The sequence below is a fragment of the Venturia canescens genome, chromosome 1, assembly GCF_019457755.1.
Source record: "Venturia canescens isolate UGA chromosome 1, ASM1945775v1, whole genome shotgun sequence".
Taxonomy (NCBI): Eukaryota; Metazoa; Arthropoda; class Insecta; order Hymenoptera; family Ichneumonidae; genus Venturia; species Venturia canescens.
The window spans coordinates 8788064-8804895 of record NC_057421.1 but is presented as its reverse complement, the minus strand read 5'-3'; the positions used below and the strand labels follow the sequence as shown (position 1 = coordinate 8804895).

The following is a 16832-nucleotide window of genomic DNA, read 5'->3' as shown; positions in this document are numbered from 1 at the left end:
CGTTGTCTTTCTCAAACGCATGTTGTACAAAATAGGAAAGAGGAAAAAAAATATCGAAAGGCGTGATCGAGAATAACTGTATATATATGTAGTTAAAACAGCCTGCTGGCCTGCTGCTGTTGCGCGCTCATATGCTTGCAAGAGAGTGACTATACTATAGCCCTATCCAGTTTACACCAGATAGCCCCGGTCAAAATGGGAAACTACACTCGCGCGAATCTTCAACGTGTGTTTTTTTGCTGATTTCCAATCTTACTCTCACCTCGCGGCTACACATTTTATCAAATATTTCATGACTTAGTAGAACGAAAATCGGACATAATTCGAAATATACATTTATTGATATATTTTAGCGCAACAACAATCAGTTTAAAAATTAAACAAATCTTTTGTCAATTTGTACCATATGATTTTACATTTTCTTATTTAAATCCCAGCTCTGAGTGTTCATTTTGCGAGGACGTTCAACAATTCAATGATTCGAATAAAATATTGTTGATCTATTAATATTCGATTAATAATATCCATTTATATCAGACCTTGGGGATGGATCAGAGTGACAAATTGTTTTAAAAATTCCCCGCCGTCTCATGCGATCCAATGCCGCCAAAACAGTCGAATGCTAATATTTCCAAAAACACGCCCGTCGAACCACTACTTTTTTCGTTCATTTCCCTTGAATATGAGTCATACACATAAAAAGATTATCATCCAGTCGCTTGAGACATCGGGACTAGTCACCAGTAAAGGAGGATGGGTCCGCATTTTAATCGGAGATATGTGTACTACCTTAAATCCATTGGTACCTGTACTGTCATAGTCGGGTACGACCACAACATAACCTTATTTTCTTATTTTCAAACTTTCGTTTATATAATCTTGAACAAAATATGTTATCCGAACTAAAAAAAACGAAAATAAAAAAAAGACCTGTATGAACAGATGCAGAATGAATTTAACTCTAGGGGATGCTGGTTTTTCTATCAAGTGGGACGAACAACGCAGATACTTGGCTCCTCAGTTGCTACCAATGTTCTCAATTTGGAAAAGCCCCAGGCTCAATACATCTACATCGATCACCCTCGTTACAAAGGTCCAAGGAATATTCTTCAATCATCGATGTCTACAAAAATTACGAAAATAGAAATGATACAAATCCTTCAAAAAAAGGCTCCAGATAAAATTTCTTTTATTTTTCTTCCAGCTCAAAAGATCGGCACAAGCAACTAATCGATCAATTTCATACTTGGCTATGTTATTTTTCAAAATGTAAATTTTTGACAATGGGATAATATTCGCTGTAGTCCGATGAAGATATTCTCACATTTTATTTTGCAGAAAAATTTTGTTAGCAATCACATACATTGGTCAATCAGGAAACTCATTGCATTGTCTCGTGCACTAAAAAATTGACATGAAATATTTTACAAAGTACTTTTTATAATTATGGAAGTTTCAACCGTACCAATTACTGATAGCAATATAGATTGTGGTTCTTCTAAAGCCTCTACATTCGATGGATAATTATGAAAAAAATTTTTGGCAACAAAGACTTATATAAATTTATTTAGTTTGCTAGATCTAAAAATTATTCGAAAATCAAGAAAAGGATGAGTTCTGAATTGTCTGCTCATACGCATGGATAACTCGAGTCCATAGATACATTGCCTATTAACTTTTTGGTTTTTATCCTTCTTAGGCAAAGCAGAAAAATAATGAAAATAATGGCAATTCCAGATATTTTCATGTTTCGTGAAGAAAGCAAAGATCCGTCTACATCCACAATGGAGAAAATCAATGGTCATAGATACAAAATTACCAAATGGTGGAAATCACTCAATCGCAATATAGCTTACAAACTTTTGAGTATGGCAAAAAATGGTGACTGGGATACAAGAACCAAAGCAGTTCGTACTCTGTGTTCTATGAAACATTTGAAAGGTTAGTAGAGTTAGGTACATAAAGATTGGATGTATAAAGATATCTCGGATTCAACTTTATTGGTGAACTTTTACATAGATTGGGACTATCGTCAAATGGCTCAAATGCTTGATGCTAAAACCGCGGTGGCACTTGCGAGGGTTCCAGAGACAGATCTCAGATTTTTTTTGAAGCCGCCTTATTATCACACGAAGCACAAACTCTACGTAAGGATTTTTCAAATTGTCTACAATTATATAGATAATGATATAATTGAATTTCAACAAAATCTATATTTCGTGAAAAAGCTGGGAAATGGTGCTGGCAAGGCCAGACGTGTCTTGAATTTCAATTAAATTTGTATACTTGCAATATTTTTGGTTGCTACCTTTCTTTAACTGCTAAGAAAGTACGCTAAATCCTTTAAAAATATTCAAAACACTGTCAGAAGTAATTTTTAAAAATGCATTCAAGTACATTGACTGCCAAATGCCTGTGAACACCAACGCCAATTCAAGCTGCATTACAATCTCGATCGTTTTGTCAACAGATTCCAGCTTTTTCAGAAAATTCTATTTATTTATTTAAAGTCAGTCTGGGGATGGAATTAAAAAAAAAAAATTTCAACCAAAAATAAGGACCACTCAGTCAGTCGTGTGAGAGTTGTTTCCATCCATAAATGTTCATTCTTCATGAACAGCTCTCTAGAATATTTCTTGAAATATTATATTCACATATTTCGTCTCCCCCAAGGATCTCATCGAGTATCTTCATTTACTGATGAATAAAATGGATGCGATGTGCGAGAGTACTCATCCTTGTCTCGTACAGTTCTTGAACAAAAAATTTCGTGATACTTATCGCGTACGTATTATTTAATTTGTTTTAATAATGAATTACATAATCCATATGGTACTAAAAAGTTTCGAACGACAATGACGAGAATTAATTTTTTCAATTTTTTCCTAGGAAGGATTGGGTTTTGATCACGATCTGTCCAGTGTCGGCCTTGCAGTCACACCGGCGATAATTTGGAATCACGAGTTGCTTAAAAACTGTATTGCAACGATTCATCATCACTCTTCGCTCGAGCAATGTGGAAAAGGTTCGGATAACTTAGTGAAGAAAAACATTCCACGAAAATGTTAATTTCTTTTTACTTTTTAGATATTGCAGATGTGGGAGGACTGCCAATTCTCATTGACGTTCAAAAAATCTTTGCCAACAACATGGAAATTTGTATTCTACTTGCTAAAATAATCTCAAACTTGTCACTCCACTGTGAATATCTCGAGGATATATTCAGATCCGGTACACAATTAAAAAAAAAAAAAAAAAAATGGCTGCAATAAAGCATTGTGGTAATAAGATTTTTTGAATTTTCTCAAATTCTTGTCAATTTTAGGGTGGATCGGTATATTGGCTGCTTGGTCTCGTCATCCTGATGTCCGGCTTTCCGCTCCTGCTTCGCGTGCTCTCGCTAACCTCGATACTGACGAAAATCCCAATGAGAAATATCCACGAAGGGTTTATCTGCTCCATCCGCAGCACAGAGTCACCAACAGCCCTAAGCTCGATGTTATTTTTATTCATGGTCTTCTTGGGGGCGTTTTTGTTACCTGGAGGCAAAGAGATCTAGAAGCATCGTCATCCAGATTCGTAGGTGAATATCAAATACATTTTGAACTGACATTGTCAAATACTCGAGAACTCGTTGGTTTCCATATTCTTGCGGAATGATCTTGTGCAGAACGACTAGAATCCTGCTCAGAATCTGGGAAAATCTGTTTCTTGATCAGTGGTCAGCAGATCAGTCGGTACATTATTTTTAGTTCAACAATCGAGCTGCTGTTGAGGCATGCACACCTAATGAGCATTTGTTAGCAGTGTGATTAACGTAGCTCGATCATCAACTGAAAAATAAATATCATGTAAATATGATGAAAACGGATTTCAGAAACGCCAACAGCTTATTTCACCTCGGACACGTTACACGCTGTAATCGGTGATCATCCTCAAGAATTTCTGAAAGATTTGGCACGGGACTTGAAGCAGAGAGAATGGAAACGCATTGGTCACGATTATGAGGTCGTGCTTGATGACTGTCCGGAAAACATGAATGCTCGAGCCACCGGACCTTTTACTTGTAGAGGGTACACTTTCACAAATTTAAACAAATGATATTTCAGATTAGAGCAATCGAAATTCGTATCGGTATAAACAGTTCACTACTTTCGTATTTTTTACCCATCAGTTTTTTTTCCTCTTCAGAGATGCAGAATGCATGGAACAAGCTGAATACGATAATACTCACAGAACACAGTGCTGGCCTCGTGACTGGTTACCAAAAGACGTGTCGTCCCTTCGAGTTCTTGGAATCAATTATGACACTAATTTGTCCATGTGGAATCCGGCATGCCCTTTCGAAACCATGAGGTAAAGATCGAATGGAGAAGCGTTAGCAAAAAATATTATAAATTGTAACGATATTAGAATAGTTCAAAGAAATCAAGTTTTTTTTTCAAAATCTCCTGTCCAGTAGTTGTAATATGGAAATTTTCGTTGCAATTTTCTGTAGAGCAACTCTGGACGAAAGAAGCGATGAATTTGCGAAGAAACTTCCACTTTCGGGGGTTGGAAAACGCCCAGTTGTCTGGGTTTGTCATTCCATGGGGGGTCTTCTGGTTAAAAAAATGTTGGTCAAAGGTTCGAACGTATCAATCGAATATTTTCTTTTTTCTAACAACTGTTGGAGTGTAGATAATTTTGTGAAAATAATCGCAATCGAAGGTTCATCATGAATGAAAAAATGTTTGTTTTTGTAGAATGGAAAAATGGAGATAAAAACGGTCTGTGTAAGAACACAAAAGCCATCATTTTTTACAGCACTCCACATAGAGGCTCGCATGTTGCCGCTTTAAAACATACAACTCAGATGGTCGTTTGGCCTTCTGTCGAAGTCCAGGAGCTTCGGCAAGGTGAAAAAAGGACTTTAAGTGGCAAAGATTCTCTAGGAAAACAGTTTGTGCTATAAAAAAAATCACATCAATAATTATTCTGAGATATGAATGAAGGATATTTTTTTCAATAATTACAAATTTTTTTTTCTACAGAATCCCCTGCTCTTATGGAACTTCACGAAGATTTCCTCAATATGTTGAAAAGTTACGCGATTGATATCGTGAGTTTCAGCGAAACAAAATCGACACTCGTTACTGCATTGAAGTTTCCTTTTCAGTTTGTTACTCCATATTCCGCTGGTAAGTTTGGATACTTGCTCTCCCTTATTCATATATGCTGAAACGTAATTTCTTTCAATTTCAACTCTCTACCGTATTCATCTTAAAAAAACCCTTGAATTTCTCTGAATCGAAGCAACGATCATCAATCCAACTCGGTGAGTTCAAGGGTTAAAAATCGTTTTGTAATAATAATAAGATAAATTTCCACAGATCCTGGAGTTGGCGAATTTTTTGAAATTCCTCAGAATCATTTGACGATCTGCAAACCGGCAAACAGGTTGATAGTTACGAATAGTTAATGCGTTCAAAGTTGACAGTAGAATTATGAAAATACAATTAAAGTGGTGTATATTTTCTGCTCTGTCAAACAGGCAATCCTTCTTGTACCGGAAAGTTTTGAGCATAGTAAGGCGGCACGTCCCAACAGAGAATTCTGCAAGAAGCAAGAAGCTTTTAGCCAAGTTGCTATCGTGGACAGAATGAGTATATTGACTGCTCCAAGTACTAAAGCAGCTGATGAAAGCTTTGATACTCATTTTTATACAATCATACACTTAGAAACGTGCGATCTACACATGAAAAATTTCGATTCCAGAATAATTGCTGTCATAGAATGAATGTAAAGTAAAAGGAAATGTGATATTACAAGTGTTGGAAAATTAAAGGATGAGTCGGAATGAACATTTTATCGTCGTTTTAAACAAAAAAGCTTTTTTTATTCGCATTAACTTATTCAAAAATTCGTATCGTAATCGGGTGGATGTCGCGACAGATTCGTCGTACTTTCGTAGCCTGCAAATTTGCTACTCTGTGAAGGATTGTAGTAATAGCCGTTCCATTCAGAACGCCAGCTATCGTACATGTTGTATTTTCGTTCCCCGCGTCGTCTGTCAACGTTTCTTTCGCGGTCAAGCGTACCATCTACGAGAACCTGTAAAAAAAACGCTCATTATCATCAAACGCTGGTCCTTAAAATGCAGGATCTTATATCTTTTTAGGAAATTCCTCCTGGAAATTTCTCAGGAAGTTATATTTCGATAAATCTTCAGAAAATTAACCTCATTCGAGTTGGACTCAAAAGATTTGTCTCTCCAAAGATCCGTATCATTCCATATGGTCGATATTTCAGATTTCGGGTAATCTTGCGTAGATCTATGCGAAGGAGCTGCATGACTTGCTTGTATTATATTTTTCGCAACTTCCTCGGTATAAACAACTGGGCTTGGCTTCTTCAGTTTCGCTGCATTCTGACGATTAACGAGCTGAAAATGGACAATGAAATTTGCTAATTAGCATTAAAAAAACTCAGTTGTGTTGCGATATAAAAGTAATACTCACGACGGAAACACCAAAAACGATAATGAAAAGCAATCCTCCAACACCTATAACAATGACGGCTATAGCCCATTGTGGAATGAGCCTATCATCATCCTGAATTTGTTGAGGGTAAGTGACTTTTGGAATAACTGAAACCAACGATTATTAGCGGTTAGTAGTTTTTACTGAATATTAAAACGGGAGATTGATAAAAATGTGGAAATCAAGATTGAGGCACCATATTAACCTCGAAAGATTAAAAATGAATTGCAAATAACATTCAACCGATTTGCTGCAAATCGTTCATGAACAATGTTTACCCAATTGTAATCAATCTTGCCCCACAGAATTTCTCATCTATTATTTTTACTTTCTTTTCTCTCATCGATCATAAAAAAAGAAATTTCCACTACACCGGAAACAGCTGCGTTTTTCAAAGAATCAATTATTTCAGAGATTAAATTCACGTAATTTCGCGTTATCTTTGATTGCGTTATGGCTTGCATCGTTTCACGCGCATTTGTATATTCAATAGAAAAATTTCAAAATTAATAATTACCAACGAAGTCTGTTGATTTGGGGTCTAATGCAAATTTCCCAAGTCTTATCGGACCTTTCGCAAGAGTTTCGTTCCAGACGTCACTGTTGTAAGTTCTCAGTGAATCGTGAAAGATTACTTTGAGTTCTTGAGTATTTATGCGTTGACTTAGATCGGTCAGCTCAATGAAATAATCCACGAGAATACTCCCGGGACTGAAAGCATCGATTCTTACGTGCTTATACCATTTTCTCAGCACTGACGATTTTGAAAAAACGAGATTCATCTGAAAATTAAACAAATTCACATGAATTATTTAAATTGATTAGAGTCGAAAACAATCGGTTCATCGGAGTTGGTAATAAGCGTTACTATGCTGATTTCTTAGAGGGAAATGATAAAAAAAAATGCAAATTTGTACTTCTTTTTCAATCTCTTCAGCAAGTAGTTGCCACTCTTTTGTGTTTCGATCGAGTAATTCAGGGACCCAAGTTGCGTTTCCAACGATTCTGATAGTTCCAGCGACTTCGCATTCCTCCTCACAAATTCCTGGCGTTGTTGGACGTTGCGTCGTCGTCGTGGTCGTCGTTGTCGTTGAGGTTGTCGATGTTGATTGAGTCATAGTCACCATCGAAACGTTAATCGACGATACGGTTGCTGTTCTTGCTGCTTCCAAAAGCTTTTCTATTGATATCGGTGTCGTCGAAGGAGTTGGCCAACCCGTAAATTCTGTTGTAGCTCTGCAATAAAAAGGTTGAAATGAATTCTTACAAGAAAAGTAACAGACTCTGAGCTGTTGAGGTGTGAGCAAGCCATAAAATGTCATAAATAAAATAATCATGAAACTTGGAATCAAATTTTTTCAGTTTAAGTATTTTCAACAGTACAGGTTCAGTACTTTCAACATATTTACCTAGTCGGCCATCCCTTTTGGATTTTTGGGCTAACCGGTCCGGACCCTTCGGCCCTGTGAGTGCTCGTCGAAACTTTGGGTAAGGCTTTTCTGCCACCGGGTCGACTAGGAAAGACGAGTTTAATACCGGCTGGGCTTTTCACTGTGGTTGCGTGGCTCACGGGCAACGTGGCAATTTCTTTCGTACTTTCGGACTGAGTGGTCGTAGATTTTTCAATGGAATCACGATTTTTGAATTTGTTATAATCCGGTGGTAGGAGAGCTGAGATATCGAAGCTCGCTTTGGAGAACAAATCTTGCAAGGTTTTCTCCGGTTTCGATGACTTTTCCGAATTGCTAGCTGGTCTCGTATCGCCCTCGTTTTTCTTGGCATCACTATTGTTACCCGTAGAAACTGAAGATTTTGATTCATCAGTTGGTTCTGGCACATTTTTCTCTACATTTTTTTTCTCATTATTGTTTTTCGTTTCTCCACCGTTCTCTCGAGCATCTTCAACTTGGCTGGGATTGTAATTTGCCGGGAGAAGTGAAGAAATATCGAATTTTGATTTGGCCAGAATTTCCCCGAGTATCGATTTTTCAGTGACCTGGGCATCCTCTTTTTTCAATTTATAACCCGGCGGTAAAAATGCGCTGATATCTTGACTCGCGGCAATGGGAGTGCGAATTGTAGTTTTCGCCGCTGCGTTGGAGCCAAAAGCACGAATATTGTTATTTTTATGACTGTTATTATTATTGAAGGAGTTGCTTTCGGTGGACGTAGGTCGCGAGTTTCTCGAGGAAGATGGCCATCGAAATTTGACTTTTTCCGTACTCGAATCGTTCTCTTCGTTGACCGATGCTTCCGTTATTTTGGCAGGGGTCGTGGCAGCGACCGTGCTTTTCTTATCCTGATTGTATCGTCTCGGTACGAATTTACTAATGACCGGTGTTTTCGAGGTGGTCGTGTAAGTTTTTCTCGTTTGTACGGGTCGTTGTTCGCTGAGGGCGTCGAGCTGAAGAGTGTTCCCGGAAGTGCGAAAACCGTTGGCGAGAAAACCACTCGATAATTCTGATTGAACGCGATCGAGTTTATCAATAATGCTTTCCGTCGACTCCGACGGAACTGAGGATTTTTTCGTCGTCGTTGACAATTGACTTGCCGGTTTTTCCTCATTTTTATCGTCCTTTCCGAGCTCATCGATACTCTCGGTATGTTCGTGTGAGCTCAGACTCGAAGCGTCGTCGCTGTTTTTGTTATCCGAATTTTTGTCGATCGCTTGGACGACGAGGAACGGGAGGAAGCGTGCGCCTGATATACTGCGACTCGTTTGAACCGAAGCTACGATCCTCGAGTCTTCGGTCGTTTCACTCGTGTCTCCGTTGCCGATCATTCCCGGATCTGGCGTCGAGCTCGGAATCATCGGCGAAGTTATTTGCTCCGTAGTGATTGGCTGGGAGCTCACCGGAACAGAAATCGTACCGTTCACCACGCTTTTCGTTGTCACGACCGATACAACGGCCTCGCCTATTAAAATCTGCTCGTCCCGAAGCCCCATCGATTTTTCATCCTCGACTCTGTTATCCGGAAGTTTCATTGGCGCCTCGTGTGCAATCTCGTCGTCGTGAGATTCCATTATTTTTTCTCCGCTTGACGAAGTATTCAACGAAGAAGTACCGATCATCTCCGACGATTCTTCGATCGACGAGTTTCTCAATCCCGAAGTTTCTTTCGACGACTCCAGCTCTAACGGTCGTCGAGTCTCATCCGGTCTCCTCGAAACTGCCGCATCCTCGGAAGAATCGAAGTAATCCGCTATGTCGTGTTCTAGCGTGGTGGTACATGTAAATAAAAAGAAAAATTCTCACTAATTCGATATTCAGAAGTTAAGCTTTTTAGATTATTGTTTCAATCGAAAAAATAAATGGGAGAACTTTCTTGTTGTTGGAAAATGTCGTTAATCCGATGTTGATTCGTAAAATTGAATGAAAAAATATCAATATTTTGATAAACCGAGAGATTTTTATGAGTGAGCGAAAGATTTGCAGCCTGCAGGATTGCTCCAAATGACTCGGGAGACTAAAAGTTCATGATTAAGTTAATGAACATTTTTTATTAATTCTATTCCAATGCATGAGCCAGTTTTTAAACAAAATCTCACCAAAATCTCGGTCGAGTTTAATCATGCGTTGAAAAAACTACAAAATAAAAGAGTAGATGAGGCTACATCAGAGCTTCCCTTTTTTGTATTACCTGCGGCCTCGTTTTGAGGATTCGTAGCGTTCTCATAATCGTCATAATAATAATAAGCATCGTCCTCGTGATTGACGAGCGAATCTGTCGAGTTTTCGGCGCTCAATTCTCTCGTTTCCACCTTATTCTCGTGATTTACCGAATCCGAGGAGATTCCCAAGGGCTGGGAGGCCCGTTTATCCTCTTCTTGGTTCACTCCCGTGTCCTCGAGCTCGTAATCATCGTCGTAAAATTCCTCGTTATTGTCTATCTCGTACGAGGATGAATTTTCTACTCCCTTCGAATTCTCCACTACGTTGTTCTCGTTTAACGAGCTCACCGACGGCGCAACGTTTCCTGGAGCTTGACCGAACTCTTGGTTCTTCTCGTACACGGAATTGGTCGGTAAAAGTCGATTGTCCCATTGTGATTTGGTATCTGAAAAGAAGCAACAACGGAATTACGTTTCACGGATAATTGAGGACAAGAAAAACAAACAGTTCAATTGAATCAAGTTTCTTGAAGAAAAAAGTATAATTGGCAAGGGAAATACAAAAATTTCGTTGATTTTATTCCAACTTTTTGATTGCTTTCGTGTTTTTTTTTTCTGGTGAATTTTTTCGTAAAACTGCATACAAAATTTTTTATTTTTTATAACGCTCCACTTGGACATTGAATAGTGCATTTTGGGTAGGAAGCGATTCACTTTTTATCGTGTCTTGAGTTTTGATGAGTTTTCCTAGTGTTTTTTAATAACTACGAATCTAACGAAGAATAATGAAGGAACGACTTCATGGTAGAAAATCGTTTTTTTGATAAAATAATCTTCGGATGGTTCTCAAGTGGAGGCACCCTCGGGGTGTCGCAATAAACACCACGATTTCCGGGACGCGAATATTCGATGCTTAGCTCCGTGAATAAATGTCGAACCCAACGAAATTTAAAGGGATTCTCAATTCTAGCTCAAGAATGGTAAAATTTCAAAGGAATTTCGCGATTTCATGTTCGCTCATTGAGAAGATCCTGGCAAGGTAGTTTTCATATTTCACCTAAAATGAGACTTCAAGAGTGGCCAAATATATTCTGTCCAAAGTATCGCAAAATTCATCGGGCTCGAACCGAGTCTCAATTACGAGTAAACCGAACCAAAAAAATATAACGAAAATTCGAACATCGATGATTCTAGCTTCGAAGGCGCAGGCACTAAAATATAACACGTTATGGCCGAAGAAAACAAAAGCAAAGCTACTTCGCGCACGGAGGCAAGACGCTTCGAGGATATGGAGAGAAAATGGAAGTTCGCAAGCAGTACAAAAAATCGAACAATAGGAGTTCCTATCGGAGCGTTGCTCCACTCCGGTGCTTGTGTTTCTCATCGAAAGCTTCTCAGATATTCAGAATGTACATTCCTAGCACGCACTCTCTTGCCTCGACAATCATATTTTACACGCTTCGAGAATATTCGAGCCAGTCTCTCGTTTAATTCAGCACGAATGTGGTCCGATGGAGGAGGCACAATTGGAAGGAAATCTCGGGACAGTTTAATTAATGAGTTTCGGTACAAAAGTCTAAATATTAAGAAATTGATCAAACTTGGTGATAATGTTGTTCAACATCAAGTGCAAAAACACAATTTTTTTCAAAATTTTCTTCTACTTAGTTATCGAGTAATTACGCATTAAAGCAGATTTCTTATGCCCGGAATGTATACCTATATATATGAAAACGCTATGCTTATACACGTGAACTTTAGTGATCAATTACTTGATAACTGTGTAGAAGAAAAATCTTAAAAAATTTGTATTGCCAAATTTGGCACTAAAGAATATGTTCACCAAATTTTATAAAATTCTAAACTTTTTGAAATTTTTTATGTTTTTAGCATGGTTTAGCATGGCAACATTGTATTGCCTGTACCGAAACTCCTTAATTGGAAGCCTCGTTATATCATAACGACAATTTTTTTCAGAAGCAGTTTGCGCCTGCTCATACGACGCTCTACTAATTTATCGTGTTCACAAAAATCTGTTCCCAGCCTGCTGAAGTTATTTTGAACTTTTGGAGAGATCCTCGTCATTATTTCATCATATTCCCATCAACAAGGCTTTCCCATGGTGAACTGATTTCAACACTCCTCGATCCGACGGCGCCTCGTTCCTTTTTCCCTTCGTTAACCCTCCATTAGCGTTTCGTATTGCGAAGAGCCGCGTTTTCGTAGTTCCGCCACGTACTCGACTAGACAGGAAGCACGATCCAACGGTACATCATGAATCGCGTTAAATCTTGATCAAAACTCGTTCCACATTCGAGTTTTTGTCTCGTGTCACATTCGAGTTTTAGTCTCTGTCGCTCGCTCCAAGAATTTTCATTCCACGACTAGTGCGAGAAATATTTTTTCTATATTAAAATACCGGTTGAGAGGCACTGCGTGCGGGATTTCACACTTGTGGCTAACGAAGTTGCAAATCGGCTCTCGCCTCGAGAGAGCGAGCGAGCGACGCAGAGAGGAAGAGAGACGAATAGAGATAGAACAAGAATCGAGCCACTCTCTTTTCGATCGACCTTCGCGTTTCCGTCTAACCCAGTTCATACGATCTCGCCCAGCTATACGTAGATACACACTCGACGGCTCTTGTATCTTGAGCTTTCAACTGGACGACAGAGAATCGTGCACCTTCTTTTTGTGTGCATTTATGAATGCGTAGTTGAGGAGATTTCTTCATAGCAAGTTTTTCTCGTTATAGACAGTTAATTGGGACGTTTTCGTATGAAAATGTGCGCAGTTGTGTCGTCTTTTGGTGTATCGGAGCCAAGCTCATTTGGAAGGAATACTTTTTGTTTTTTGAGAGTTTTTTAAAAAAACTCTCAAATCATTCGAGTAAATCTCCAATTTTGTTCCCTGCCGAATTTACAATTCGTCATATTTCAAGCCACATCAATAATTCGTGAAATAAAAAAATAATGAATTATAAACAGGGTGTCTAATTTTGACCAGAACAGAAATTTCATGACTTTTAAGGCTTTTTAAGTCAAGGAACAGGAATTTTTCATGACTTTTCTTATGGTTCTGATAATTTTTATTCATCTTTTAATTATAAAAAAATTCAATAAAAATAACAAAGAAATGATATTTTATTTTGAAATGAAGAATCTTTTTTTTCTTACAAACTATTCATTCGATATTCGTCTTTATATCGATGATAAGTATCGACGAACCAGACATTGTCGCCACCCCGCGAATTTTGAAATCACGTTGAAGAAAACCAAAAAATCGACAATGACAATGAGCGTTGCAGAGATCTTAAAAAATCAGGTTGTTTGGTAATTTTTCATGACATTTTATGATGTTTTCAGGTCCGAGTGTAATTTCATGACATTTAAGAATTTTCATGACTTTTCAGGTCGTTAGACACCCTGATAAATCTGTTTTTCGTTCATTTCGTTGAACTCCAACGTCGCAAAGTTCAGCTTCGTGAAAACAAAATGTTGGATTTTTAGCCAAGAATCAGTGGTTTTTCTCCCATTTCGTAATGAAACTTTGTCGTGATTTTTTAAATCAACGGTGATGCGAAATTTCGCAGTACATTAGCCATTTGTGGCCGCGCGGATGAGTTTCTAAAAATACTTGAGAAATGATTTCCGACGAAACGTCGTCGATTACCAGTTTAACTGAGAGCGGAATTCTTATTTAAAATGGAAATTAAACGTTTTTCCAACAACGTTCCATCGCGGCGGTTCACTTATCTTTTTAATTGATGTTAATCCAATGGCGATAGGATCGCCAACGGCGACTTTCGCTTCTATTCAATAAACTGGCTAACGCGAGACTCCTTATTATTCGTCCGATGAATGAACGCGCTGCCTCGTTATTTCCTTTTCCAACTCCTGGCTTATTTCTCGTCGAGAAAGTGCGCGTTTTTCCCGCTCAATCAAAAGAGTCTAATCGAATCGGTGATTCGAGGGTTTATTCAGCACTTGCGGGCGAGGATCGAATCCAGTTGTGCACTCGCGTTGAGAAAGCTCCTCCCCCGGCGGTAGAAATTTCTGTCGAAAGGCCATCGCGAGTGCGCGGACTTTGGGTTCGAATATTTTGGTAAAAATGAGCGCGAGTGGCCTTCCTCGAAGTAGGCTAGAAACGAGCGATCCGAGTTTTCACGAGATTAGAAATCTGAAAAATCTGCTTTACGAAATCAATTCGTTCGGAGGCTTTCCTAACCTACTAGCGACGAAAGAACCGCCCCACTCGCAAGAAGATCGTTCAATTTTGTTTGTTTCCCTCATGAAATTCTCAATCGTGACCAAAAGTTCGACTCCGCGACGAAAAGTTTGCTGAAACTGTGTCACAATCGTATAAATAAAAATATTCGATAGTACGGCACTAATCCGATGTGGTTTCGAATGAAAAATCTTTACTTGATGCAACCACCGAGAAAAGTAAGCTCGAGAAACATTAAAACAGTCCCACCTGTCAAACGACTTTGAGAGCGGAGCAAAATCGTGTCTGACAAGCTAAAACTACTTTTTCAATCGCCTCGCACCCTCGGACATTTAGTTCCTGTACCACTGTTACGGATCACGGGAGAACCATTCGAAAATTAAAAAGAAAACGAATCGAAACTATATAACATGGGAGAAAACTTGTTGTCGAAGCTTGCGAAATACGTGAAATTGCCTCGTTTCTAAGTGATTTGCCTTTCTCACCGCCACTCAAAATCCCCGATATCCGGACAACTTTTACCGCTCGACAGGGATTCATGTTTTCGCTTGAACACTTCGGTATTATTGCTTTCAAAATGGTGCCAACGGTTTTTTTAAAACTGGCCGACAGTTACGAAACGTTTGCGGTTTTATGTGTCTCTGCTTTCGAGTATTCGAAGCTTGAGTTCAATCGTTATTCATATAATTTGTTACTACGATGAGAATAATTTGAGGTTATTTTTTTGTTTCCGACGAAATGAATTTTCATCACTGAACGTATAGAGCGAAAGGTCGTTTTACCGAAAGCTTCGAATCTTTCGGTAAATTGGTTCGCAGCACGTGTGGTAAGTTCGTTGGAGCGAGGGACCGTTGGTCCTTTGAATTTGCATGGGAATGAGATAGGAGCGAAAACAATGGCGCGTCGGTGATTGCATCACACTTTTTCGAGTTTCTTCTGCGATCAATAAAACGAGATAGGAATTTCGCTGGAATGGGATGCAACAATAAAAACTTGGTGTTGAAACGAGATCGTGAAATAAAAAAGGCTTCCTCCGTACAGTGGGCTTTGACAGAGTGAAAAAGTGACTGCGAATTTTGCCATTTTTTTACCGCCATTTCTTCCTACAGTATCGAAACCTGTTTCTAAAGTATCCAAGGCATTATACAACGCGAGATCTCGCAAAGGAGTGTCTCTCATTGCAAAACAACTTGACTTGTGCGAGACGTGTAAAAATGTTCTGGTAGCGCGGCGTATCCCGTCTGGACGGAGGAAAAAGTGTGTTTTCATTCTTTCTCGCTCTCTTTACCTCTTTGCTGTTGCTGCTTCGTTTGTACGAAAATGGAAAAAAGCAAAATAGCGGCGATGACAAAATGTGCGCCAGCGATGTAACATCGCGTGTTGCACTTTCTTCCGATCTTCATGTTCCGATCTCTCGCTCTCTCCTTGTGTCCCTTCTCCTGCTCAAAGCCAAATATCGTGGCTCGAATCGCCTGTTGTTTCGAACATACGGGCCGATCGTTCTGCTTCTCCTTTCGCGAACAGCGCTCGCTTTCCTTCTTCTTATTCTTTCTCCGCTCGCCTCACTCGCGCATTTTGTCACGATCTTCGCGAACACGCCTACGCACTTTCTTCTCTTTCGTATCGCTAAAACACAAGATATTTTATATGACGGTATAAAAAACACAGGTGCACGATATTTCGATGGAAAGTATAAGCAAACTCGCGCTCGTACACGAGCCTGATAAACATCTTAAACGGTCCAGAAGCACAACATATTCGTCACTTTTGCTTCGTTTCGTTACGAAGTTAAACACACGTAGAAAGCAAAATCCTACTTTTACTCCGAGGCGTTCGAAGTCACCGCGACTCTTTTACTGCCGACAACACACGCTACCCGTCGAGGAGTCCGTGGCATGCCGAGGCCACAAGGAGAAATAACACTCGTACACACAGTACCAACAACCACGAGAGAAAATAAGAGAAGGGGGCCTGCCTCCTCATGGGTTTTCCAGCTGAAGAAAGAAAGAGACGGAGCGATTGAGAGAAAGACAAGAGTGGGCCCATGGTGGAGGGGAGAACACAAATCCTTGTTATACAGCGGTGTTCGAAAAAAAAAAACGTTCAACAGTCAACAACCCTGATTTTTTCAATACTTTACTCCCAATCAAGTCGTTTTAAAGCTTTGTGTGTGTGTGTGTGTGCTCGAAGATAAAATCGAATGAAAAATAAACAGAAAAATTCGTCAATTGGTTTTTGAAATGTTTTTATTTTTTGTGTGTTTTTTTTTCTATTGACCAAGGAAAAAATGTTTCAAGCAAAACTATATTGTCTGGAGCAAGTGACAGGAGATTCCTCCACTTTTGTTAGTTAATGAGAAAATGCCTCAATCGAGTTTCTCCTTGAAGACCTGCGAGATAAAAAAAGCTCAAGGCTGCGTTGAAAGTGAGGGCAAACTCCTCCGGCCTGTACTCGAGTATTTTTTTCGGGTCCTT

At 39.1% G+C, this 16832-nt stretch overlaps 2 protein-coding genes across 6 annotated transcripts; one reads left to right on the top strand and one right to left on the bottom strand.

Annotated features, from left to right (window-relative positions):
• The first annotated feature begins 422 nt into the window (after positions 1–422).
• LOC122412074 (protein SERAC1) lies at positions 423–5843 on the top strand. 4 transcript variants are annotated; one of them, XM_043422552.1, is made up of 15 exons: positions 448–824; positions 943–1093; positions 1738–1941; positions 2020–2147; positions 2674–2784; positions 2890–3025; positions 3088–3231; positions 3326–3583; positions 3878–4073; positions 4192–4356; positions 4499–4626; positions 4746–4898; positions 5034–5180; positions 5373–5439; positions 5534–5843. In XM_043422552.1, exons 2-15 carry the CDS (start codon positions 943–945, stop codon positions 5643–5645), a joined length of 2100 nt encoding a protein of 699 aa, XP_043278487.1. In that variant the 5' UTR covers positions 448–824; the 3' UTR covers positions 5646–5843. The 4 variants fall into 4 exon arrangements, 3 of the variants coding, with proteins under 3 accessions (XP_043279710.1, XP_043278487.1, XP_043277703.1); XM_043421768.1 differs by having other exon boundaries at positions 449–824; positions 966–1093; XR_006261527.1 differs by lacking the exon at positions 5534–5843 and having other exon boundaries at positions 425–824; positions 966–1093; positions 4746–4941.
• Positions 5844–5856: 13 nt separating this feature from the next.
• LOC122410930 (serine-rich adhesin for platelets) lies at positions 5857–16312 on the bottom strand. Of its 2 annotated transcripts, none has more exons than XM_043419791.1 (8): positions 15647–16312; positions 10164–10580; positions 7931–9737; positions 7439–7757; positions 7039–7303; positions 6501–6628; positions 6221–6424; positions 5857–6093 (listed from the first exon to the last, which is right to left on the bottom strand). In XM_043419791.1, the coding sequence occupies exons 1-8, from the start codon at positions 15759–15761 to the stop codon at positions 5896–5898; spliced, it is 3453 nt and encodes a 1150-aa protein (XP_043275726.1). In that variant the 5' UTR covers positions 15762–16312; the 3' UTR covers positions 5857–5895. The 2 variants fall into 2 exon arrangements, with proteins under 2 accessions (XP_043275726.1, XP_043276490.1); XM_043420555.1 differs by lacking the exon at positions 15647–16312 and adding an exon at positions 14844–14901.
• Between the last annotated feature and the right edge of the window lie 520 nt (positions 16313–16832).

What these genes read in the sequence shown, in the direction of transcription:
- LOC122410930 (XM_043419791.1), bottom strand. Translation starts at nt 15,761, where the DNA reads ATGAAGATCGGAAGAAAGTGCAACACGCGATGTTACATCGCTGGCGCA. An exon ending in GAAGCAGCAACAGCAAAGAG is followed by an intron (nt 10,581 to 15,646) that starts GTAAAGAGAGCG and finishes GCTTCTTTTCAG; the next exon opens with ATACCAAATCACAATGGGAC. An exon ending in TCCTCAAAACGAGGCCGCAG is followed by an intron (nt 9,738 to 10,163) that starts GTAATACAAAAA and finishes CCACCACGCTAG; the next exon opens with AACACGACATAGCGGATTAC.
- LOC122412074 (XM_043421768.1), top strand. Translation starts at nt 754, where the DNA reads ATGGGTCCGCATTTTAATCGGAGATATGTGTACTACCTTAAATCCATT. An exon ending in GGACCTTTTACTTGTAGAGG is followed by an intron (nt 4,074 to 4,191) that starts GTACACTTTCAC and finishes TTTCCTCTTCAG; the next exon opens with AGATGCAGAATGCATGGAAC. An exon ending in TGCCCTTTCGAAACCATGAG is followed by an intron (nt 4,357 to 4,498) that starts GTAAAGATCGAA and finishes AATTTTCTGTAG; the next exon opens with AGCAACTCTGGACGAAAGAA.